General features: G+C 43.2%; 3 protein-coding genes and 1 long non-coding RNA gene across 8 annotated transcripts; 2 read left to right on the forward strand and 2 right to left on the reverse strand.

Moving 5' to 3' along the window:
* Positions 1-5,126: 5,126 nt before the first annotated feature.
* Positions 5,127-12,902, forward strand: y (L-dopachrome tautomerase yellow). Of its 2 annotated transcripts, none has more exons than XM_018016651.2 (2): positions 5,127-5,610; positions 11,360-12,902. In XM_018016651.2, the coding sequence occupies exons 1-2, from the start codon at positions 5,358-5,360 to the stop codon at positions 12,736-12,738; spliced, it is 1,632 nt and encodes a 543-aa protein (XP_017872140.1). In that variant the 5' UTR covers positions 5,127-5,357; the 3' UTR covers positions 12,739-12,902. The 2 variants fall into 2 exon arrangements, with proteins under 2 accessions (XP_017872140.1, XP_089329163.1); XM_089473037.1 differs by lacking the exon at positions 5,127-5,610 and adding an exon at positions 8,880-8,977.
* Positions 6,536-7,945, reverse strand: LOC108619858 (uncharacterized). The gene is made up of 3 exons (XR_001916288.2): positions 7,188-7,945; positions 6,939-7,128; positions 6,536-6,812 (listed from the first exon to the last, which is right to left on the reverse strand). It is a non-coding gene; the product is annotated as an uncharacterized LOC108619858 (long non-coding RNA).
* A 679-nt stretch (positions 12,903-13,581) lies between the features above and the next one.
* Positions 13,582-19,695, forward strand: Usp16-45 (ubiquitin specific protease 16/45). 3 transcript variants are annotated; one of them, XM_089473035.1, is made up of 5 exons: positions 13,582-13,746; positions 15,275-15,681; positions 15,759-16,309; positions 16,370-17,502; positions 17,594-19,695. In XM_089473035.1, the coding sequence occupies exons 2-5, from the start codon at positions 15,346-15,348 to the stop codon at positions 18,835-18,837; spliced, it is 3,264 nt and encodes a 1,087-aa protein (XP_089329161.1). In that variant the 5' UTR covers positions 13,582-13,746; positions 15,275-15,345; the 3' UTR covers positions 18,838-19,695. The 3 variants fall into 3 exon arrangements, with proteins under 3 accessions (XP_089329161.1, XP_089329162.1, XP_089329160.1); XM_089473036.1 differs by lacking the exon at positions 13,582-13,746 and adding an exon at positions 14,209-14,511; XM_089473034.1 differs by lacking the exon at positions 13,582-13,746 and adding an exon at positions 14,892-15,166.
* Positions 19,112-24,597, reverse strand: LOC108619856 (mitochondrial 2-oxodicarboxylate carrier). Of its 2 annotated transcripts, none has more exons than XM_018016652.2 (3): positions 24,359-24,597; positions 23,911-24,144; positions 19,112-22,266 (listed from the first exon to the last, which is right to left on the reverse strand). In XM_018016652.2, exons 2-3 carry the CDS (start codon positions 24,091-24,093, stop codon positions 21,517-21,519), a joined length of 933 nt encoding a protein of 310 aa, XP_017872141.1. In that variant the 5' UTR covers positions 24,094-24,144; positions 24,359-24,597; the 3' UTR covers positions 19,112-21,516. The 2 variants fall into 2 exon arrangements, with proteins under 2 accessions (XP_017872141.1, XP_089329164.1); XM_089473038.1 differs by having other exon boundaries at positions 23,911-24,273.
* Positions 24,598-24,926: the final 329 nt, after the last annotated feature.

The raw sequence follows: 24,926 nt of genomic DNA on the forward strand, positions 1-24,926 counted from the left end.
AAAATCGAAGGGCCAACAGAATTTTCAGTTCATTTCATTTCAGCTCAGTGTTTCTCAGCGTGAGATCAGAGATCATTCGACTTGAGCATTTCCTCACACAGCAAAACGTTTTAGCCTGAGTAGACTCTTTTGGGTCTTAAGCCAGCATCCGGCTGATGATTGGCATAAAGTGATAAGCAGCCGTAGCAAGCACTCATGATGGGGAGCCAGAGGAGTGGACTCGTCGCCAACCATTCGAGGCACACTTGCTGCAGTCACGTTGCACGTTGCAACCTGAACTGAGCTCCAAGTGAATGATGCGTTCTTTGATACCTAATGGCCTGGATCTTGCCTCAAACTGTAATCAATAGGAACGGAAGTCGTATCGAATCGTTTTCATTAGAAGCCAATTTGTATTGCCACTGCTCTTATGGGGTCAACCTATTTGATATAGAAACCAGAATTAGATTAAGAGAAATCTTCAGCATTTAGCTTTGACTAAAGACTTGAGTTGATTGAATCTTCAACAAACTTGATTCTTATATTAAACAAAGTTAGGTTGACAAAACGTTTAGTTGAGTCATTCTATTGAATGAGTTGATCATAAGATGAGTTCTTACTTCTAGCTTTGATCTTTGTAGATAATAACCTAAACATGCCATATCCTTATCAAACAATCTACTTCTATCCATGAGCGATCGCTTCAAAGAGCCTCAATGCTATGGCATGCTTAAGCCCAGCTTGCATTTCCATTTATATCTATATCAACATCTATGCAATTTCATCTTTAAATCTCATTAGAGGCTTTCGATATCGATACATAATATTTCCTTATACCACACTCATATCGCTTAATCTATCGCTACATCTCTATATATATGTTCATAATCCATATTCGTGCGAAATTTCATCAATATCTCTACACCCATAGTTTCGCTATTTCTATTTATAAATATCTATAGGCGTCGACAAAGTGTATTTAAGTGCCAGCAGCCTCTACTTAGTCTGTATATCAAATTTCAAAGACAGTCTTAATCCGACTTGACATTTTTCGGATGCAAATGAGACAATTTAAGGCCTACGAACTGCACAATTCAATATCTCAGCGGATATTTGGGCAATCGCTTTGATCAAAAGTTGTTTTAATTTCTGTCTCGATATATTTATTTATATTTTTTGCGTATATTGAATTTCGTGCGGTCTTAGTTTTCCCAATAAATCTCGCCGTCACGGGCTGTCGCAATTATTATTAGCGGCGGGACGGTGCGTAGCAGGTGTAACAGGCCAACAGAGGTGCCGACAGCAGGAAAGCGGCCTACAACCATCGGAGAGCACAAATCATAAATTAAAACTAAATGAACACAAATAATAATATAAATAAATTTAATGCTATCGCTGGCGGGCATCGTCTGGCCGGTAGTATCCCAGACGCCAGCACCCCGTCCGCCCCACGGTGCACTTGTCGCACCACTCTTTACTAATCCACAACATGCCACATTCAACGGCAACATTCAACTTCGAGCTGACCCAACATCCATCGATGCTCCTTGGTTGTTGGCAGTTATTTCTCTAATATTACATTTCGTTGATATTCGTTGTTGTTGCTGCCTGACTGCCTGTCAATACATTTGTAATTAATTATGTTTACTGTTGTGTGCATTACGTGATGGGGGAAAACAAACAAACACAACAACACAACCAGCCGAACAACAAGAAAATTGCGGCAAATTTTGCAATAAATCGCATTAAATTAATTAATGAGACGCAACACAAAAATGCGCAGCATGTTCTAAATTAACTAGCTCGTTAAATAAGGTGATGCCATTGAGATATATCTACCTTTCTATATATATATTAATATATACATATATAACTTTAATCGGCTCTAAGCCACAGCTTATGCTTCACATGCATTCCTGAGGAATTCCTCTTTCAATCGAGAGACGTGCTCAGCATAAGAGTAGCTCTATAATTCAAAACAACCTTTCAAATTGATGGACTCGTTGTTAATCTCTTAGAGGATCTCATGGGCAGAGCTAACTCAATATGGAATGGTACAGCAAATGCTGAAGATACTGTGAGAAATAATGACAATAATAATTGTGTTGATGATAATGCTGATGATCGTAATGATGTTGATGATAACAGTAACAATATAGTATGATAGTATGATATGATAATGAAATGTTGCTGATAGCAATGCCATTGACAATGACAATGACAATGACAATGACAATGACAATGATAATGACAATGACAATAGCAATGGCAATAGCAATGGCAATGGCAATGGCAATGCCAATAACAATGACAATGACAATGACAATGACAATGACAATGACAATGACAATGACTATGACTATGACTATGACTATGACAATGACAATGACAATGACAATGACAATGACAATGACAATGACAATGACAATGACAATGACACTGACAATGACAATGACAATGACAATGACAATGACAATGACAATGACAATGACAATGACAATGACAATGACAATGACAATGACAATGACAATGACAATGACAATGACAATGACAATGACAATGACAATGACAATGACAATGACAATGACAATGACAATGACAATGACAATGATAATGACAATGACAATGACAATGACAATGACTATGGCATCATCATCATCATCATTATATATTTTATCATCATAATGGTATAGATGTAAATGCTATGCATTTTAAGCCATAGATTACTCAAAACACGTACTCATAGCTATATTTATGCATATTATGTATGCTGTATATATTTGTCATTCCATTGCAGATTGACAACAGTCTAGATTATGCTGGTTATGCAGACATTCGTGTATGCTAAAACATGTTGCTTTCGATGTATTGGGCTGTATTCCAGTTTTGTCTGTATCTGCAGTGTAAAGAGTCAAATGGCATTCTTAGGCATGTAAAGGCCCAAGAAATGAGCTTGTTATTTATATGGCAATTTGCATGCACAATCGCACCACACTTGCCGCCGCTGTTGCGATGGTTGGCTAGCCAAGTAGTCACTCAGTTAGTTAGTCAGTCAGCCAGCCAGCCAGCTAGCCAGCCAGCCACCTAACGAGCCACACGCACCACGCACCACGCACCATGAACCACGCATAGTGCACCACGCAATGCGGTGGCTGCTGCGGCTTAATTCATGTGGCTGCCGTTTTGGGGCATGCCACGCAAATGCGTATTGCGTATTGCGTAGCGCCTTGTGGCTATTATTGCATTCGCCAATTGCATTTTGGCAGCTGCAAAAATATCAAAATAGAGAAATACAAAAAAGCGTTCGACAGTCGGCGACGTCCTTCGACAAACAGCTTGAAACAGATTCCGGTTAAGCTATGCCCGGACTTCGGATACAATGTATCCATTGCCAGACAGACATCATGCAGCGGAAAAGCTGTCAAAATGGATGCCAATCGAATTGGTTTTTAACGTAGCTTTGTACGTAATACAACCAGCTAAATATAGTTTATTCACTCACAACACGCGTAAAGTGCTGAGTAATGCCCCGAGACATTCGAACTCTAGCGGAGGCACCTGCATGCGACCATAGCAAACAATGGAATAGCACAGACCTGCCCTAAAAGCTGCCCAAAAGCAATTATAGTCTGTAGTAGTTGTGCCAAAAGTATTATGAAAATTGCGGATTGTAGAACACTGCATTTTAAATGCTCTGAAATAGAGATATCTAGGGTTGGAGATATCTATTTTATAGAAAAGAGACTAAGGAAATAAAGAAGTTCAGTCTGATTCTTAGAAGGAACATATTTTGCTTGTACTGTCTGAAATACCCTGTAAATTAATTATTACAATAATTTATAATATTTATATCATTATTCATAGTTCTTATAAAGATATATTGTAATTGGGCCAGATGAGAATCGCTTCGTAAGACAGAGAGCCATTGGAATTATGACCGAATTATGTCAAGAAAAGATAAATAAATTTATATAAAAATATTGGATTTAAGAAAATTATATATATATATATGGAAAACTACATGTATCTGAGCAGATTTCGATCGATGGTCTGTATTTCTCATGAGACATTTCGAGAGATTTAAGATATTTTCGTACGTCACTTTTAAATCAAAGATCGGCAATAACTGGAAATTGTTGTCTGTTATAAAAACCACTATTTCACCATTTCAATAATTTTAACTTCTATTATATTCATATACCAAATTCGTCAAATACCTTAAGTAATAAATGGTGTAATGATATAATAGAGGAAGGTAATGCCGAAAGAGAGATAGGGAGAGGAAGATGGAGATGGAGGCAGATAAAGAGAATGATATTAAAAGATAACGAAAGATAGAGAAAGAGATAGAGAGAATGATAGGGGAAATGTATAGAGACAGGAAAGGTAGACACAGTACAAGCGATAGAGAGAAACAGATTTATAAAGAGAGGCAGACTGCTTTAATATGACTACACTAATCTATACACAAGTAATCTACGACTTTTGCAGATACTTTTTGCTCTAGCTAATGCACTTAATTTCTAGGGTATTCGCATATTACGCACACTTTAGGCGGAAACTCTGCGCATTTGACCCTCGGCGCTGAATCATCGAAATGAAAAACAAAGCCCAAAAAATTGCGAGCAACTTTTTTGAGGCCAATTAAATTACAAAAAATAAAAAAAATAAATAAATATATTAAAATTCGCAGCGAAAGGCGTCGGCGAAGGCGAATTCGAATTCGAAGTCGAAGTCGAATCCGAATTCGAAATCCAATTCGTGGCTGCTGGTCAGTTGGGTCACGGGTGGCTTTTTATAAGCGCTGAGCCGATTTGATTAAAAGTAAATTCATTAAACGGAACTACAGCAGTCTGCATGGGCACGGGGCAGGGGGCAGGGGGGCAGAGGGCAGTGACGAAGGAGGCGTGGCCTCTGAAGGGGTACAGGGGTGTATCTAAATATGCGTGAAAATCAATCATGGTAGCAAAAGACAATGGCACAGCGAGAGCCAAGCCGCCCGAGCCGGCCGACTGCTGCCGAAGAGGAAGCCACGCGCTTGTGCCTTCGGCAACTGTTGCTGCCGCAGCGGCAACAGCAGCAACAGCAGCAACAGTTGCTGCTGCCATTGCGGCGGCTGCTGCTAACGCTGCGACTGCAAACATAAGTTTATATAAAACGTGAACGAAAAGTTATGGCCAACAGTCGTGAACGCGCCAGCCGCTCGAGCTGAGATTTAAGCCAAACAAATATAATCATAATCCAAGCCACGCCCCCAGCAAAGGACAAAGGACACCAGCGCCTTTAGCCAAGACATAGACAGTTGCATATATACTCTTTTTTGTTCAGTGTACTTGTGTGTAATCCCAACCATTCAGCAGCTGCATTGCGCATACGCCATGCACGCCCCTCGACTGCCCATCCGCCTGCTGGGCCTGCTTGGCCTGCTGCTCCTGCTGGCTGGCCACGCCCACGCCGCCTACAAGCTGCAGGAGCGCTACAGCTGGAACCAGCTGGACTTTGCCTTCCCCAGCGAAAGGCTCAAGGAGCAGGCCATCGCCAGCGGCGACTACATCCCGCAGAACGCCCTGCCCGTTGGCGTCGAGCACTTCGGCAATCGGCTGTTCGTCACAGTGCCGCGCTGGCGCGACGGTGAGTAGAGCTACATATGTGCATCGATTAATCAATCAGTCAATCAACCAATCAATCAGGCATTTTGGGCCTCATTAGCTTTGCCAAAAAGGCAGAAATCTCCTTCGGCCCGCTTTGGTCGTGTTTCGCACTTGTTTTGCACTCAATTAACATGTTCGATTGATCAACAAATTGATTGCCTGATTGACGCAACGCGACTCTGCGTATGTCATTAAGGCAACCAGCTCAGCTAATTGACACCTATGCTTCGACACTTGCGATGCTATTGCCGTGTAATTAGCGATATATCAGGCCATCTGCTATCTCTGATTGAACATGTGAGTGAATCACATTCGACAGAAATTGCCTTAGAAGTGAATCGGAGTAGAATTTCGGAATGTGCTGCAGAAATTCGCTTAATATTTGTTTAACAAATTACATTTCATATTACAACTAAAAATCTTGTGAATTTACTATTTAGTTATATGTGATTGAGTAAAACACACTACAAGAAAAGTATTACGAAAATGTATACAAGTTTAGTTGAAATTTGTGCTAAAAATGTTGTTATTATTATTTTTTTTTTTTAATTAAAAAAAATACAATTTTTTAAAAAGAATTTTTAAATATTCATAAATATATATTATGCCTCAAATTTTTTTTATTTTAAAATAGTTTACAATTCTCCTAAAACGGAAAAGTAATAGCTTGAAGTGGACTAATTGAAACTCAAATATTTATATTTTTGGTTTTCATTAAAAAACGAAAAAAATTTTAAAGACAATTTGTAATTGCATATCATAATTGTATTCGTGTTTTTAAATATTTTTATATTCTGGTTAATACATAAAAATTTGTTAAGAGCTCACAAATAATTTTCATTCCGTTGTCCTTTCAAAAATGATATAATTTTATATGACGAATTTAAAACATTAAAATATATCAATTTAATTTCTTCAGTTATAATTAAATTATGTTTATTATCTTCACAAATTACAAATATTTAATGTAAACATTAATTTAAACATATTTTAAGCTAAAGTGTTTGTGCCATCGCCAAGTTGAGTTCGGTGCTCAAAAGAAAAACCAAGTCATTCCGTACTTCAATTAAGCCAAACATAATTTAATTAGCAGCCAATTCTAACGGTTGTTATATAACAATAAAGCGGCATTGCGCGGCTCACAAAAATTTACCACACACAATTTATGAAAAGCCAATTTAACTATAAATAAATAAAAAAAAACAATAATAATGAAAAAAAAAACAAGAAAATTGTGAAGGCTTCATCACAGCCTTGAAGAAAAACAAGAAAAACCAATAAAAAAAAAAAAAAACAAACTGAACATACCTAAATGGCAATAGTAAACAATTAGCTGCGTTTCGATTCCAAGTGAGAGTTGGAGCTGCATTCGAGTGCAACAAGTTTGAATAGTTGAATGCAATAATGTGCTGTGTTGAGTTGTTTGTTTGGCTCGTTTTTCTTTCTGGTTGGTTCTGCACGATATGACAATTGGCTTACCAAATGGTCAAGGAAATATCTGCAAAACGAACTTGAATTATACAACACAATATTCGACATGTAATTTAAATAATTCACCAAGCTGTTGAGTGCTTCCTGTACGCAAGAGTATTGGAATAGTGCAAGAAAATTTCATTGATGTATAGGTAGAGAGATCGCATTATAGAAGATATCACATTTTGCGTGCTTCATCTTTCTCTCTTTTCATCGATCTTCTTTCGTTATCCGTTTTCAATAATCCAACTTGTATCTTCTATCATTCATATTCCATCTTTGTTATTCCATATTGCATGATCCATACTCTGTAATCCATCGTTCATAATCCAACTTCCAGCTTACAGCTTCCATCTGCCATCTTTCATCCGTTCATCATTCTTCATCTTCCATCGTTTTACATATTTTATAGTCCATATTCCATATTCTATATTCCATATTGCATAATCCATAGTCCATAATCCATTTTCCGTCTTCCATCTTCAATCTTCCATCTTCCATCATTCATATTTCATCTTTAATCCTCTATTCTTCATATCCATGATATGGAAGTATCCAGTCTTTCATATCCAGTCTTCCATACTTCAACTTTTATATAATAGTTTATCCATGATCTTTCATTCTTCACCTTCCATACTTTCGCTTCCATCCCTCAGTTTCCGACGTTCTTCCTTAAACTGTAAATGAGACGCAGTCGAGTCTAATATATTTACGAATTCAACACAAGAAAGAAACTGTACAGAAATATTGACAGCTTTGTCTTAGGTCCTAATCAATATCTATGAGCAGATTTCTAGGTTTCACAAGTCAACCGCAGCCTTGGGCCGCATTTGAGGAATGGCATTTGAATATGAATATTGGAATGGCACCGCTGGCAACGCCTCAAGAAGGTCGGCCAAATCAAAAGCCAAAAGCCAAGTGCCAAGTGCCGAGTGGCAAGTGGCAAGTGGGCGCATAGGCTTCAGTCGAACTTGGTGGGGCAAAGTAAACGAAAGCGAAAGTAAGCCGTAAAATGAGGCTTAAGTCCAAATCAATTAGCTAATCTTAAGTGGAGTTCACAACTTTCAATAGCCACAAGCGCAGTCAGTTGACAGATACAAAAGGTATTACCAGGTAGCCAAGTGCCCGGCCGCTCATTTCAATTCAATTTCGATTCCCATTGAAATGTTCATTAATACATTAACAAATCAATCAACTTCAGGCCCTTACAAAAAGAGTTGGTCCAAAAAGAATGAATCACAACGCGATTGTCGGTTGGCCAAAGAACAGCAGGCTCCCAAATTAAACAAGATACTTACTTCTCAATTTTTACAACAATATACCTATTGATATATGCGAGTGCTGGTCAGCAAATCTTGCCACACAATACAACTTTTACGCGACAAACTTAATTATGTTGAATGGAAATATTTTCGGTTTGACAAGTTGAATGCAAATACTTTAAGCCTAACTCACATTCCATTCAAGTTTGACATGCAAACAGTGCTGGAAAACGAAAGCGACTAGTTAGAGATGGAATTTGTCGTTAGTCTCTGTTCATATCGAGTTTTTGCGGGATTGTTAAGGATTTCGCAGGCTCAAGCAATCGATTTAATATTTTCACTTTGGCCATTGTCAGTGCTGGATAATGAAATATGTTTGGCATTCATTGACACTAGTCGACTTTGGTATTTAATTTGATATCCACTTATTAGGAATGTTAGCTGTCTCAAATTGATTTGGTAATGGGCCAGTGTTTGAAAACGTCGACAAATCTTTTGCTTAATTAGCATCAATTAGCAGTGCTAGAAAACGAAAATTCTTATGAAGTCATATCAAATCGCTGTCATCGTTAAGTTTTCAATAAATTTATTAAATTGTCTCCAACTACTCTAGTAAATGTGTTAGACTAAAGTAAACCTGATCAGTGCTGATAAATGCATTTCGAATGTGCAATTATTCAGAACCGAATGCAAATTAAATTGGCGAATTGAAATTCGCTTACAAATCGCGCGTTTCCCACATAATTTAAAGCCTAATGAAAACGGATTTCGATGCCGATTTGCAAGAGAAAAAACAAATTATAATTATTTTGTGGCATGTCGATTCAATTCGCTTCGCTTCGATTCGATTCGATTCGATTACCTTTTTTCATCTTTTTTTTTGTTTTTGCAATTTCAATGAGCTTGGAGCCATTGAATTACAAATTGATATCAACAGCTACCGAATGTCTCAATGCGCCTCCTTTTGGCGCGCCAATGATCGCTCATTGCTATTGACATACTGGAAATGCGAACACACACATGGCGGTAAAGAAAGAGAGAGAGAGAGAGAGAGAGAGAGAGAGCGAGCGAGAGAGAGCGAGACGGGGAGATGTATCGGGATAGAAAGAGAGGGAGAGAGGGAGACGGCGTTATCTGGCTAATGGTAAATTCATTGGTTTTTAACCACTTGCAAACGCGCTAAGCGACCAAAATTAATGTTTATTAAAATGCGCTCATTGCGCTACTGTTTATAATGCATGGGAACAGGTCCGCTGAGCGGAGAAATACATATAACCAGATCAGCGTTACAAACCGAAACACCGAAAGACAGACGGATGGACACAATTATGCATCGAGTCTGACAGGCAGCTGACACATGCATGCAGTGGCTACAAAATAAAGTTGTTTATGCTGTTAAGTGAACAGGGTATTCATTTGTCATCACACGAAACAGATTACACAAACATCGGGCGAGACATTCCAGATTGAGTTTTGAGCTGGAGTCGGCCGTCGGCCGTCGGCCGTCGGAGTTGGAATTTTGAAGTGGCAAAGATTTGCTGAAAGCCAAACTAAACTCAGATTCCATGACAGGCCTAATGCATTTAAATAGATGATTAGATCGATAGCAAATACAAGTTTTCCATTCCAGAGTAAATGCTGCAATAGAACTAATTAAGCAATGACTCCTGCCGTTTGCCATTGCTGAAAGTCTTGCCAGACTTCAATTGCACTTCAGGCAGTACCAGATCTGAGCTCTATCGTCTGGCAGTGCTACAAATGTATAAATGTGCGGCCTATGGAGACCCCAACTAGGCATCGATAATTATCGATTTCTTTTTCCATATATGTTACACTGCAAATGCCATATACATATATGTACGTATACAAATCTTGTATTTCCTGTCTGCCCAAAATCGATATTTATCGATTTATGTAACCAATGCACAGTTATGGATGAGGTCAATGCTTCTGCTGCTGCATATCAAAAGTATCATTTCCTCATTCTAAGCGTATCCATCTCTTGCACACGCTAAACTAGCCCAACTAGCATATACCCTGCCAATGCGAGCGAATGAAAAGCAACTTCAGTCGGAAACGAAGACTTAAATCGAATTAGCTAACTGCATTTGGATTTGTGAAATGCTGCTTATTCAAGCTCGCGTTTTGTAAATGCATTTTGCTGATTGCCCGTGGGCAGAGAAGGGGGCTGCTTGTTAGCTGCTGGCTGTTAGCTGTTAGCTGTTAGCTATTGCCTGTTAGCTGTTGGCTGTTGCCTGTTGGCTGTGGCAATGCTTGTGGGGACAGCTGTAGGTCGATGCCACTCATAGAATTAGCCAAGACAAGTGCGAGCGATGTCGCACACGCCCGCTACCAGCAGCAACTGGTTAAAGTTGCGCTTGTCAACTGGAGCGGAAACGCAGACGATATGAACGACGCTGACGCTGACGCTGACGCTGACGATGACGATGACGATGACGATGGCGATGATGATGATATGATGCAGTGGCTAATGACAACGGAAATTGCTGGCATTTAATTTAAGTCGAGGAATCGAGGAGTCCGCGCATTAGCCAAGAAAAAGTTGCTTCGACTCACTTGACAACGTCTCATATCAAACACAGCAGTTGACTGACTCTCTCTGTCTCTCTCTCTCTCTCTCTCTCTCTCTCTCTCGGCTGGCTGAGTGTCTGATTAACTGACTGACTAACTGATTGATGTCCAGCTCATAACACATCAATCGCCAGCCGACTAGAAAGTTGCATTTTCGATAGCCAAGACTGCAGCTGGAAATTGAAATCGTTGCAAATTGTCGAGTTTTTATCTTCGAGCTTCACTGAATATCTGTGTTCGCATTCATTGTCCAATGGCTTACCGCTAATGATCCTAGACTCGAGTTATATATTGTGGAAAGGACTGCCTTCAGTTCATCGATAGTCCGATCCACATGCTCATTCTACTGAACACTTTCCTTGCGATTTCGGGCTAATACTTAACTTTGCTCATGTCTTTTAGGCATTCCGGCTACATTAACCTACATCAATATGGATCGCAGTCTGTCGGGCTCGCCGGAGCTCATACCGTATCCGGACTGGCGCAGCAATACGGCTGGAGATTGCGCAAACAGCATTACGACAGCGTACCGCATCAAGGTAGACGAATGCGCGCGGCTTTGGGTGCTGGACACGGGCACCGTGGGCATTGGCAATACCACCACCAATCCCTGCCCGTACGCCGTGAACGTCTTCGATCTGACCACGAATACGAGAATCCGACGCTACGAACTGCGCCCCGAGGACACAAACCCGAACACGTTCATTGCCAACATAGCTGTGGACGTGGGCAAGACCTGCGATGATGCAATGGCATATTTCTCCGATGAGCTGGGCTACGGCCTGATCACGTATTCCTGGGAGCAGAACAAGTCCTGGCGGTTCTCGGCACACTCCTACTTCTTCCCGGATCCACTGCGTGGCGATTACAACATCGCCGGCCTGAACTTCCAGTGGGGCGAGGAGGGCATCTTTGGTATGGCGCTGTCGCCCATACGTTCCGATGGCTATCGCACGCTCTACTTCAGTCCCCTGGCCAGCCATCGCCAGTTTGCGGTATCCACGCGCATCTTGAGGGACGAGTCGCGCACCGAGGACAGCTATCACGATTTCATTGCCTTGGACGAGCGTGGTCCCAATTCCCACACCACAGCTCGCGTGATGAGCGACGATGGCATCGAGCTGTTCAATCTGATCGATCAGAATGCAGTCGGCTGCTGGCACTCGTCGATGCCCTATACGCCGCAGTTCCATGGCATTGTGGATCGCGACGACGTGGGCCTAGTCTTTCCCGCCGACGTCAAGATCGATGAGAACAAGAATGTCTGGGTGCTGTCCGATCGTATGCCAGTCTTTCTGCTCTCCGATCTCGACTATAACGATGTCAATTTCCGCATCTATACCGCTCCGCTCGGCGTTCTCATCGAGAACACCGTCTGCGACTTGAGGAATAATGCCTATGGTCCCTCGAATTCGGTCAATTCCCCCAATCAGCAGCAGCCGTCGCTGCCCGTTGGCCCACCCAATATCTATAAGCCATATCGTCCCGCTGGACCACCCAAGAAGCCCCAACTGTCAACCAGCTGGGCGCCAGCGCCACCCAGTCGCACCTATCTGCCCGCAGTATCTCCATCCGTTGACCCGGGACAGAGCATCTCCAGCGTTAGCGTTTCGACCGGAGTGGAGATACCCAAGGCATATGTCTTCAACCAGCACAACGGACTCAACTATGAGACGAGCGGACCCCACCTCTTCCCATCCCATCAGTCCATTGCGCAGCGCGAGGGCCTGAAGAGCTACGTGAACGCCCGCCAGGCCGGCTGGTGGCATCATCATCATTGAGACGCCTATCACACTATCTCCTCGGCTGTCTCAAACGCCAATAATTGTTCGCCTTTATGAAGTGTTTTCTGAGTATTTTGCGTTCATTATTTTGTACTTTTCTTGAATCACAATTTTTAGTATTTAAGAGAAATTATAAGCAAAATAAATATAAATACATATTTTTTTTTACTATTTAAAACTATAATTCCTGAAAAAGGTTTTTTTTTTTTTTTTTTTTGTATCAGCTTCATTTAAAACGAGTTTATGAACAAGTGCTGGCATTTGGCAACAGATGGCGCCAATTATCCGAAGACACAGTAAAAGCTTTGTATGGATCAGTTTTCAGTTGATTAAAGCTCACCTTTTCATGCAGGGTGCACGTGATTAGTGAATAGCCTAAGCCTGGAACCAAGCGATTTGGCTTTCTCGCAATCCTCCAGGCGCCATAACGGGGCGACAGCCGGGTTTAGCAAGTGAATGCTGCATGCATAATCTATTACCACTATTACTGCTATTACGCAATTTGGCACAGAGCAATAGCCACACAGCAATAAACCGGAAAGCAAACATGAAGAAATATTTATATAGCCGACAATAAAATAAAATTTCGATGGGGTCTCACTTCAGTTTGATGAACTAAGTCAAAAAAAAAAAAACAAACAAAAAACCAACACAAACGATGCAATTACCATTGCGTTATGATGAATAATTTTGAATTTGAATTTGAATGCGCGCTACTATAGCTATCGATAGTCTCAACTCGACCGACCGCCACATTAAAGGACCCAGCTGTCACGATGCCACATCGATGGCTCAACCAATCGCTGTGAAGTGCACTGTTGCAGTTCGGCATACTATCGATTTATTGCTCCGATGTTTTTTTCGTACGAATTAGATGCGAATGCGAACGCAATTCAAGCTCACGTTTTTTTTTGTTTGCTTGGTGTTTACGCAGTGGTTAGGCGCAAATCTAAAGAATCGCTAGAAGACTTCATGTGCATCGCATATCGCAGTAACTAAGTCAAGGTAAGCCAACAAAAACGACGCAACGCACAAACGATGAGTTTGCAAAAAAATCAGAATCTTTTGCAACTGGACTAACAAGAGCCCAACAAAAGTTGCAATCATTATAACTATCCTGTCTCGACCCCCGTGTGAACGTACGTGCGTGTGTGTGTGTGCGTGTGTGCGTACTGCAGTGCATATAGGTATGTGTATGCGCGCAACTTTGTGCTTTTGTATATATTGCCAAAAAAAAAAACAACAACAACAAATGAAAGAAAAATGGGTTTACTGTCCCCGAGATTCCAATGCGCGCTGCTTATGGCAGTTGCGTCGCGTTGCGTTGCGTTGCGTTGCGTGGCTCGCACGACAGACAACACAAACACAAAACACAAAGGCAGACACGAAGCACAACAATGCTGCCCCTGCGAATGCGACTGCTGCGACTGCGACTGCGACTGCTGCGACCCAATATGGCAGCACCTGAACTTAAACTTAACCTCAAACAGCAGCGCTGCGGCTGTCGGAGAAGCGCGGCGCGTGCCAATGAACGTGCGTCAAAGATCCGACATCAAAACTAATAAAACAAAACCAAAATAAACAAATAAAGCCAATCACTGCGCCTCCCCATTAAGTGGCCAGAACTGGAGCAGCAACCGAACACCCCGACACGGGCCCAACAATAACAACAAGCTAAGCTTTTGTTGGATTACCGAAGTTTCTACACTCTTTCAACCTGAAGTTCTGACCGGACGAAGCTTGATTTGCAGTGCATTTCGATTGCCTAAGGTGACCCAAACAAACACTAATATACTAACGATCGTACTAAAGCTCAGCAGATAAGACTCAGCAAATGTTTTAGTATGAGCTTTGCGAACCCAGGCCGAGCTGGTCCACACTATATAATGTATATTTAAGCGTATGCAGATAATTAGCCTCAGATAATTGATTGGCTCAGGTTTGAAACCTGTTTCCGCAGTACTCTTGCTGCACTATTCGGAGCCAAGTTAAGATTCCCACTCAGTGCACCCAATGCTCCGTATCAATCGGGCGATACGAACTGAGTGAAGTAGCTGAGGCACTCGACACGATTGCTACTGTGAATGCTTAGCACAACAAAGAGGGCCAACGGCCAGGCGCTGTCAAATCGGTTTTAAATCTCTATCACAGCTCGTAATCAGTCATCAAAAACGTATCTCGTAGACAAAGCAGTAGGGAATTTTTCGAAAATTAAAATTTAGTGCGCTCTAATAGTGCTCAATGGAGAACCGCGTATGTTTTGGTGCCGGTTTAAAAGCAAACAAGAGCGACATTAAAAACAATAACAAACAAGCAAAGGAAAACCAGAGCAACAACATCAACGGCGATAATATTTCTAATAACAACAGCCAATGCACGCGGGACAACGAAACACTTGATGCACTTGGCACGAGGAATAATAAGAGTACTAGAATTTCATATTCCATATACCGCTATCTAGAGCGAACAATACGCGCCGTAGTGCTTCTAGTTGGTCGAGTCCTAGCTACAGTCTACTCCTTTTTCTTTTCAGTGCGCGCGAGGGAGGCCAGACAGCCGCTGGGTCAGTTGAAGAACGTCAACGGCAACACCTGCAGCGGCAGCATGGTTAAGAAGCGTCAGAGCGACGCACAGCAGGACGGCGGCAGCTGGTCAGACTCGGGCGAGGAGGAGATGGTGAATGGCCATGCCGCTGCCGGAAGCAATGCCCCAAATTGCCAGCACATCAAGAAGGCGGTAGATCCGACACGTTTGCGGCGTCATCTCAAATCGACTGGATTGCTCTACGATTGCCAGATGTGTCAGAAACTGAATCCGCCCAGTGAGAGTGGCAATGAATCAGCTGCATGTGAATACGACAACACACTCTGGCTGTGCCTCAAGTGCGGCACACAGCTGTGCAGCCGCGAGCGCAACAAGCACGCATTACTGCACTACCAGGTAAAAGCAATCGCACACATTTCCGATCTGCATATATGTATATAGCCGTGGTTACTTCTTGATGCATTCACTTGCAGACTCCGCATTCGGACTCGCACGCTCTGGCGTTGAACACGCGCTCATTCAAGATCTGGTGCTACGACTGCGGCAGTGAGGTGTGCGCCAACTCTCGCAAGAACTTGCTCGATTGTGTGGAACTAGTGAAGCGCCTGGCCCAGAAGCCGCTCGCCACCGTCGCCGACGTGCAGTACAAAATAATATCAACGCTGGACCAAATCAGTCCCATTGTGCCGATGACTGGGGGCAAACAGATGACCGCGACCACTGGGGGCAATCCGGCCATACCGATGCCGCCTCCAACGCCTCCATCGCCGCCGCCGTCAGCCAGCTCGACGGGCTCAGTGCCCGGCATGGCCAAGCGTGTGCTGGACAAGCGTGTCATCTGTCAGACGGCGACTGGCGTGCCGTCCACTCCATCTGTGGGCCAACCGGAGCTGGATCGATTGCCACGCGTGCGTGGTCTGACCAATTTGGGCAATACGTGCTTCTTCAATGCGGTTATGCAGTGTCTGGCTCAGACGCCATTCTTACTGGACGTACTCAAGGAACTGGCTGAGCCCGGGGAGCAGTAAGTTCCAAATGACGAAATGGAAATGCTTTAGCTAATTTTCACTCAATTTTCACGCAGATTTGTGCTGCCCGGCGGCACGTTTAACTTTAAGGACAAGGGCGACGTTGAGCTGCCCATGATAAGGGGCACACTCTCCTCGTGGGGCAATCTCACCTCCGCCCTGGCCAATGCACTGGAGGAACTGCAGTCCGGTGGCAGTGTCTTTACGCCCAGCAAACTCTTTGACAAACTGTGCGCCAAATGCCCCCAGTTTACTGGAGGGGATCAGCACGATGCGCACGAGCTGCTGCGCCAGTTGCTGGAGAGCGTGCGCTCTGAGGACTTGAAGCGCTATCAGCGCGTCATATTGCAGAACTTGGGGTACAAGGATCAGGATATTAGCAGCGTGTCGGAGGAGCTGCGCCAGAAGTGCAAGATCTATGGGAATCAGGCAGCCGATCGCATACTGCGCCCGGAGCAGGTGTTTCGCGGCTTTCTCGTCTCGACACTGACGTGTCAGGATTGCTTTAACATCTCCTCGCGACACGAGTACTTCTTGGATATATCACTGCCCGTCGCAGTGGAGAAGCCGCAGCCGCCTCAGCGTCGCAGAACTAGTCCCGAGAACTCGCCCTCGTCCACTAACCAGAGCAACAGTGTCAACCCGAAGCTCAGCAACGGCGAGTCGGAAGTGGGCGTGCCGTCGCCTCCGTTTTATCTGCACACTGATGGCCCAGAAACGCTGGGGCCATCCAAAGCACAGGTAAAGAAGGAGAAGGAGCGCGAACGCAAGGCCAAGCGCGCCGCCAAGCACCAGCGCACCAAGCAGGCCCAACGGCTCTCGCTCAAGCTGAACAACAGCGATGAGTCAAACGGCGGCGGCGGCGGCGGAGATGACGTCGATGGCGAGCAGCAGCCCGGCAGTGGTGATAGCCAGGGGCAGGCGCAGCCCACTTCTGCCGACACGGATAGTGAGAAGACACGCTCGGCTCCCTGGGGCGAGGGTCCTCGTGTCAAATCGGCTTCCCAGAGCGCAACAACATCGGAGCAATCTGACGCCGACGTTGAGGACAATCTGGTTGATGACGCAGCCGCCGGCCACAATGCCAAGTTCTACACAGACAGCAACGGCAACTCGCAGCCGGTGGGCGAGAAGCGCGACGATACGCCCGAGCACATGGACAAGGATTCGCTGGAGGAGGACGAGAATGGTGAGCAAACAATCTGAATGGGTTGGCAATGTGAATGCATACGACAGGGACGGCAAATGTTGATGTTATCTCGCTCTATTTATGTTTACAGACTCAGGCATAGCCACCAGTCCGGCACCCACTACAGCAACCAACAGCGCGGCCAGCACCACCAGCACCGCCAGCAATGGCACCAGCAGCAACAATAACAACAATGAAGCCAACAGCGGGACCGATGCGAACGCCCCAGCTGACGGCGCGGCAGCCAGCCTGGTGAGCGCCAGCTTGAGCGAGAAGGGCGCCTCTCTAATACGTCAATTCTCATCGAGGCAGCTGCAGCTGAAGATGGAGCAGCTGAAGCTGCGGGAGCAGGCCAAGAATGCGGCGCCCTCGAAGCGTGTGCGCACCCAAAGCTATTCGGACTGGAGCACTACGATTGCGCCGCGCTATCAGTGCGAGGTGGGTGAGTGCTCGGTGGCGTCGTGTCTCAACAATTTCACCGCCGTGGAGCTGATGACGGGCCAGAACAAAGTCGGCTGCGAGAGCTGCACCCGCCGCATCAACGGATCCGATCCCCAAGCCAAAACCGTAAATACAAATGCCACCAAACAGCTGCTGGTGTCCAGTCCGCCGGCTGTGCTGATCTTGCATCTGAAGAGATTCCAGTTGGGGCCGCGCTGCATTTTCCGCAAGCTGACGCGCCCGGTCAGCTACACTGTCCTGCTGGATATAGCCGCCTTCTGCGGCTCCAAAGTGAAGAACTTGCCCAACATCGATCGCAAGCAGAAGAAGCTGCTCTATGCGCTCTACGGCGTCGTGGAGCACTCTGGCGGCTTGTACGGCGGCCACTACACCGCCTATGTGAAGGTGCGCCCGAAGGTGACTCCCGATGATAAGCGCTGGAAATTCTTGCCGCACGGCAGCAAAGCTGAGCTGGATCAGGACGATGAGCAGCTAAAGAAGCTCGAGGAGCTGCTGGCCAAGGAGAAGGCCCGTGAGATGCGTATGAATGCCTTGGATGATAGCGATGATTTCACCAGCTCAAGCAGCAATGCATCCACCACAGATGATTCCACCTCTGACCTAAGCAATGGCGCTGTCGATGAGTCTGTTGCTGGTGCTGATGCTGGTGCCGACGCCGCTGCTGCTGCTGGTGCCGCTCCTGCTCCTGCTGCGGGCGTTGACGGCTCATCCGATCAGCCGGCGAGCATGGCCAACGGCGAGGAGGAAGCGGCCAATGTGAAGGCACCGCCCGGCAAATGGTATTACGTATCGGACTCGCGCGTCCAGGAAGTCAGCGAGGATGCGGCCCTCAAGGCCCAGGCGTATCTGCTGTTCTACGAACGTATCTATTAGACACTGGAGATCAGCTCCAGCGGTTCGAAACGGCCGCCCGCATCGTTCCACTAGCTTAGCATAGATATTTGGAGGTTATTTAATTCTTTTAATACTGTTCCTGATTGTTTTCATTACTATCCTTAAATTATTGCATTTGGAGCGCGAACCTCATGGCGCGACCTACAACGAAGATAATGGACTGAAAAGACATGCAGAAAGGGAAGCGGCTCACACCTAAAATGGAAAAAAAAAACAAAAAACGGCAGAGTAATGCATTTTAGATTGTTATTGGTTTTTTTTTTTTTTTTTAAATTTTTGTTTATTGAATTAATTTTTTTTCTTTTTTGTCAAAAAACTATGGATAGATCAGCAGGCGAGGTATATGCCATAGGCATGTATAATATATAAACCCAGACACAGAAACAGAAACAGACATATACATATACACAAAAGATGGACTGAAAAGACACACACACAGAGAAAGGACTCTGAACGTAGAGTGGAACTGGCACTTGAATGCATTTTATAAACAATTTCATGGATAGAACGGCAGGCAATCTATATATACATATATATAAATATATATACAGACACACACACACTCATATACACCAAAATTGATTAGTTCACGAATTGACAAAACAGATGTGTTTGATCACTCTCTCTCCGGATTTCGGCATACAAATATGATGATGATGATGATGATGATGATGATATACCTTGAATACACACACACACAACAACCAACGCAGATAATTAAAATAAATTATATTTATTTTATTATTATGTTTATTATTATTATTATAGTTATTACCTTAGCGATTGAATGTGTGTGTTATTTTCTTTTTCTTTTTAATAAACATGTGCAAAAGCGTAGCTAAAGAAAGAGTTGAGCGAAAGAATTTGGATAACCTAACATATACATATATGTATACATATATATAAATATAAATAGAGATTTTTTTTACAATTTTATTAAATAGTCTTAAGTTAGCTGCATATACATATATAAATATATATATAACCATATATGTATGTATATCTATATATGTATATTTAGTCTGTGGTCCAAAAGAGATTAACATTGCCTCAAAAGACGATAAAGTGTTAAACAATAGCGAAAGAGAGGAAAAACGAAAAAACGAACAAGAACCACTGATGAAATGCAACAAAAGAACAACAAAATTGTAAAGAGAAAGAAACAGTTAATTAATTACAATTGTTTATTACGAATAACAATGAGAATGTTGATGGATCATAGGGAATGAATCAAATACAACCAATTGCTCGCTTCTGCCAACCTTATACTAATTGTAATCCAATTCAATTGACTAAATATAAGTATATAAACAATTAAACAAACAATATAAAAGAAAACAAAAATAGTAAAACGAATTCTATATACACACACATTACTATATATGTATATAAATACATCTATATATATATATATATATAGATATCTTGATCTCTGTTGCAGCTACACAATGTTAAATGTTCCGACTAATTATATGGAAATCGCAACAAGATACATATATCCGACAAGCATCCAAATATATACACACATCTACATATATACCAGAATCGAGAGAAATTACATCCAAGTATATGTTATATGTACCCACATTTATCTTGTGACCTAGACTATGCGAATCGATTTACTTATATATAAATACTACAAAAGATGTTCATAGACTAAATGTAAAATTATTGCTTTTACTTGCCGTGGATCTGTTTTGGTTGTAGGCATACCAACTACATCATCTATAATTGCATTGTCGGGGAGCAGACGGTATAGGTATCGGATTTACCAACAATATTTCTATTGCCGTAGAGTGTATGCTTACGAATCATCGATTGATGGACATATGACTGGTTTTAGGCTCTAACACTTAAAAACAGATGGTTTTATTTACCTTTGATCTGTGTATGCTTATGGATATACTAAGTACTACATCTACAATTGTATGGTCGCAGAGTATATATATAATTTGTAGGCTTACGAATTACTAACGGACTTATTGGCCTCTGATCTGTGTTTTCTGTATATAGCTATACTAAGTAACTCATCTGCATATATCTGTAAGGCTTTTAGGTATAGAATTCATAAAGCACTTAAAGTGTGTTGCAACTCTCGGAAAGTATACTATTTCTGGAGTATTCCTTCAAATGTTTTAGCATATTTTTCGGCGTTGCTTGTTCGAGTAGAAACCTTCACGACTATCTGAATTTAATGTTAAGTAACCGAGAATCAGACTTGGTTTGGGTACTTACTTTGGCTCAGAAACTAATTCGAATGGAAAGCTAAGAAGATTTTTTGGGACATTTAGGAGTTTCGGTATCCAAGAAAAGTTTCCATGCCTACATTAACTTTATTTGTCATTTAGATATCGTATATCATATAGACACCCACGTCCTCTGTCTCCCCTTATTTCTTTGCTAGTTTGTTTCTGCTCCTTTCACATCATCTCCTTCAGTAGGGCAGTAGTATCTGCAAATCCCTATAGGTCTTAGGCTCAATTAAGGAAACAAGTACATCAAAACGGTTTCAAATATATATAATAATGTATTTACATCTGTTTGCCAAGCTGTGTCATTTGCGTACGCGTGTTAAATTATTAACTAGATTTTTAGGGGTTTTCGGCATGTCTAAAAAAAATCCAACAGTTTCTTAATGCTAGGTTTAGAAGTGATGGACTATGAGTGATTCAACAACAGGTATTCGTATGTGTAGTCGAAGACGAGGAGCATTATGGCTCCGCCGGGACCCAGGCGCATGATCTTGGGCACCAGGCCCTTGTAGAGGGCGCGGAAGCCCTCCTCCCTGTAGACGGTGACAATGGAGCTGAGAGTGCCGCGGTACTTGATCTCCGTGGGCACCGGCTGGGGCCCTTGGATGCGCGACTTGGCCACGTCGAACGGTATGTTGACGAAGCAGGCCAGGGTGCCGGCCAGAAAGCCGATGGTCACCTTGCGTATGAACTCCCAGGTGTTGTCCTTGCTCTCGGGCACCAGGTTCTTGACGCTGTGATAGAAGCCGAAGTAGACCATGTTGAAGATGCCATTGCGGCCCATTGTGGCGGTCAGGCCCTTGTTGAGGCCTCGCAGTCCGATGCCATCGTTCCGGACAATGTCCCGCGCCACATCAAAGGTGCCGATCAGCTTCTTCTGGCGGTTCGCCTGCTGCGACACCTTCACCACCTCGAACGGATTGACGGCGATCGCCTCCAAGGTGCCGGCCGTCAGACCCGCCAGGGCGAAGGTCAGCGGAGTCGGTGTCGGCGAGCCAAACTGAAAGAACGTCTTCGTCTGCTCGAATACCAGGAACTTGATGGCCCGCTTTGGGGTCTCGGCCAGTATTGGAGGCATCAGACCCTTCCAATACGACGCGATGCCCTCCTGACGGTACATCTTGGCGAAGCAGTCAAACACGCCAGAGTAGTGCACCTGCATGGAGCAATTCATTTATTTTGATTACGAACTATCGTCAGACTCTCAATATTAACTGATAGAGTTAAGCTTCTAGAATATTGTGGGTGAATGTTAATTGTTAAGCCCTAATAACTCTCTTCTATCTATTTATTATTAAAGTTTATATTATACAGGCTGGGGTAAAGGCAATGTCTCTATCCATATATCCCAATCTCTCTCTCTATATTTTTATTTCTCTTTCATTTGGTAGCATTTGAAATAGGGTGATTGCTTTGGACCCACCTAGTATTATGTCTGATTGAAATTTATTTAACCTCAGATCTACTGTATCAATCAAACATAATTTTACATTTAGCGGCATTTGGCTTCAAAACAGCTAAAATGTTCTATTTTCCATTGCTCACGGCACGCGAATATCATAATGAAACGGAAGAAAACAAACAAAAAACACTGTAAGCTTTCTGAATTAGTTTATTAGCAGACTTAACTTTGTGTGCGTGTGCGTGTGTGTGTGTGAGGGAGTGCGAGTGTATATGTGCGTGTAATTTGAATTACTTTTTTGCATCTATTTTAATAATGTGCTAACAAATTGGTTAAACACAGAAAATTTTCGAAAACTAGACACGCATATGAATACAATACATACATATATGTATATATATTGATATATGTGTATAGCTGTGCATACTGTTGAGAAAAATGAAATAGCGCCACGCATAAGCAATGTGCTCAAAGAATTGCATAGTGATGCTATTAATTATTTCCCAGCTATGTATATATGTATGTATATATATAGTAATATTTATATACATGTGTATAAAGAAAAGAGTTTCCGTGTGCTTATTATATATACTTGTATATATATGTATGGACATACATATGCATATATCTATAGGCATAACCAGATCTCTCTTTGTTCTCATTTATTCCTCGCATTATTCAGTATATAGCCGGCATTAGTATAGGCATTATAACAGTAGAAGAGTGGATGATATATTGATATATGCCCTGTTATCTTTAGAGCAACGCCAAGTGCATTCTCAAAAGCTAAGACCAGTAATAAGATCTCAAACATAAGCCGATAAGATATAGTTAATTGTATAGGTCATTTCGGGTTGTTTCATTTCGCTTAGAAACAAAGTGCGGCACGCGTTGCGACAGATAGAGAGACGGAGAGAGAGAGAGAGGGATAAGTCGAAAATTTTGAAAGCAGCGCCCAATCGATAAGCACTACATAAGCACATGTATGTATGTATGTATGTATATGCATGTGTGTGTGTATTTGTTAATATCGAAGCAATCGTCAGCTGTGCAAGCCCACAGACCATGGAATAGCTGGCTATATTTGCTCGATTGTCACTTCTGATGACCTTGACACGACCTCCCACACATACACACACACTTGCACATGTACCCTATCAGTTGGGCAGTGAGATTGGTGCGTGTTAAGGTCGCTTTTTTGGGCATGGTCATAAAAGCTGTCTGGTTCTTATCGGCGTTTTGCTTATGCTACACATACACTCAAACACACACACACTCAGGCAAACACACACGCTGAATGTATGAGCCCCTTGAACTCTCTACGCATACTTCGATTACCTTTGGCAAAAACACCTTTGTTTACATTGGAATAGGCAGCTGATGATGGCTTGAACTCACCTCAGCCGTGTGTGAGGCGGCGATGGCGGCGGGCCGTGCCTGAATCTGCATGCGAGTCTTGACCACGTCCAGCGGCTGCATGATGCACACTTCCAGAAAACCGGCCGAACCACCTGACAGCACTTGGAAGACGGCTTTGCGACCCGGCGATATGGTGGGTATATGATCATTTTGGGTGCTCATCTCGTTGCTTTCTTCTTGCTCGGTGCTTCGGTGTGGTTTGTGGAATGCAGACTGAGACCAGAGGTTTATTTGTTAGATACCCATATATACATTAGAGGCGCACTTATATATTTATGCCTATGCTTATGCGCAAATGTTCAGCCCTGCTATTATTTTTACTTATATTTTTTCTTTCTTATTCTAAAAGAAAACAACAATGAGCAGAAAATTTTTAGAGTCTAAACAAAAACAATTTTGAAGCCGAAATATCTGAAGCAATGCTCACTTTGGTGCTAGATGCCCGCTCCGATAGTCACAACAAGTTGGGCAATGAAAACAAAAAAGTAAAAAAAAAAACAAACGGCAACAACAAAAATCGCAATGACGATACAGCAAGAGCGGCAGCGATTGACTGAGTGAGAGAGAGAGAGAGAGAGACAGAGAGTGAGAGCAAGCAATGGACTCAACGTTTAGCCGCCGCGCGCCTCGACAACAGAATTCGCACTGAGCTCAGGCAGGCAAATGGAACGCTGAATGTTCCCAGGGCTGGAGTCGGACAATCGGACGACGAAGCGTCGCGTCGGGCAACGAGGCGAGACGAACCACTGGCCGAGCTTTCAGTGACGCAGTCGTCGCGACGACGCGTGCTGGAAGAGCTTCTGGTCGCTGCTCGCTTGTCGCTGTCCAATAACAATTAACTGCGCTCGGATCGCACGAAAAGCTTTCGCCGATCTGCGACGAGGCGACGTCATCTCAAGTGTCAACTCTTTCTGCTGTTATTGGATTTGTTTTCTGTTATTTTCGGTTACTTTTCTCTTCCACTGTGAGTGGACTTCCAGCTGATAGCGCGAGCT

The sequence above is a fragment of the Drosophila arizonae genome, chromosome X (assembly GCF_054131065.1).
Source record: "Drosophila arizonae isolate 15081-1271.41 chromosome X, UAZ_ARI_1.0, whole genome shotgun sequence".
Taxonomy (NCBI): Eukaryota; Metazoa; Arthropoda; class Insecta; order Diptera; family Drosophilidae; genus Drosophila; species Drosophila arizonae.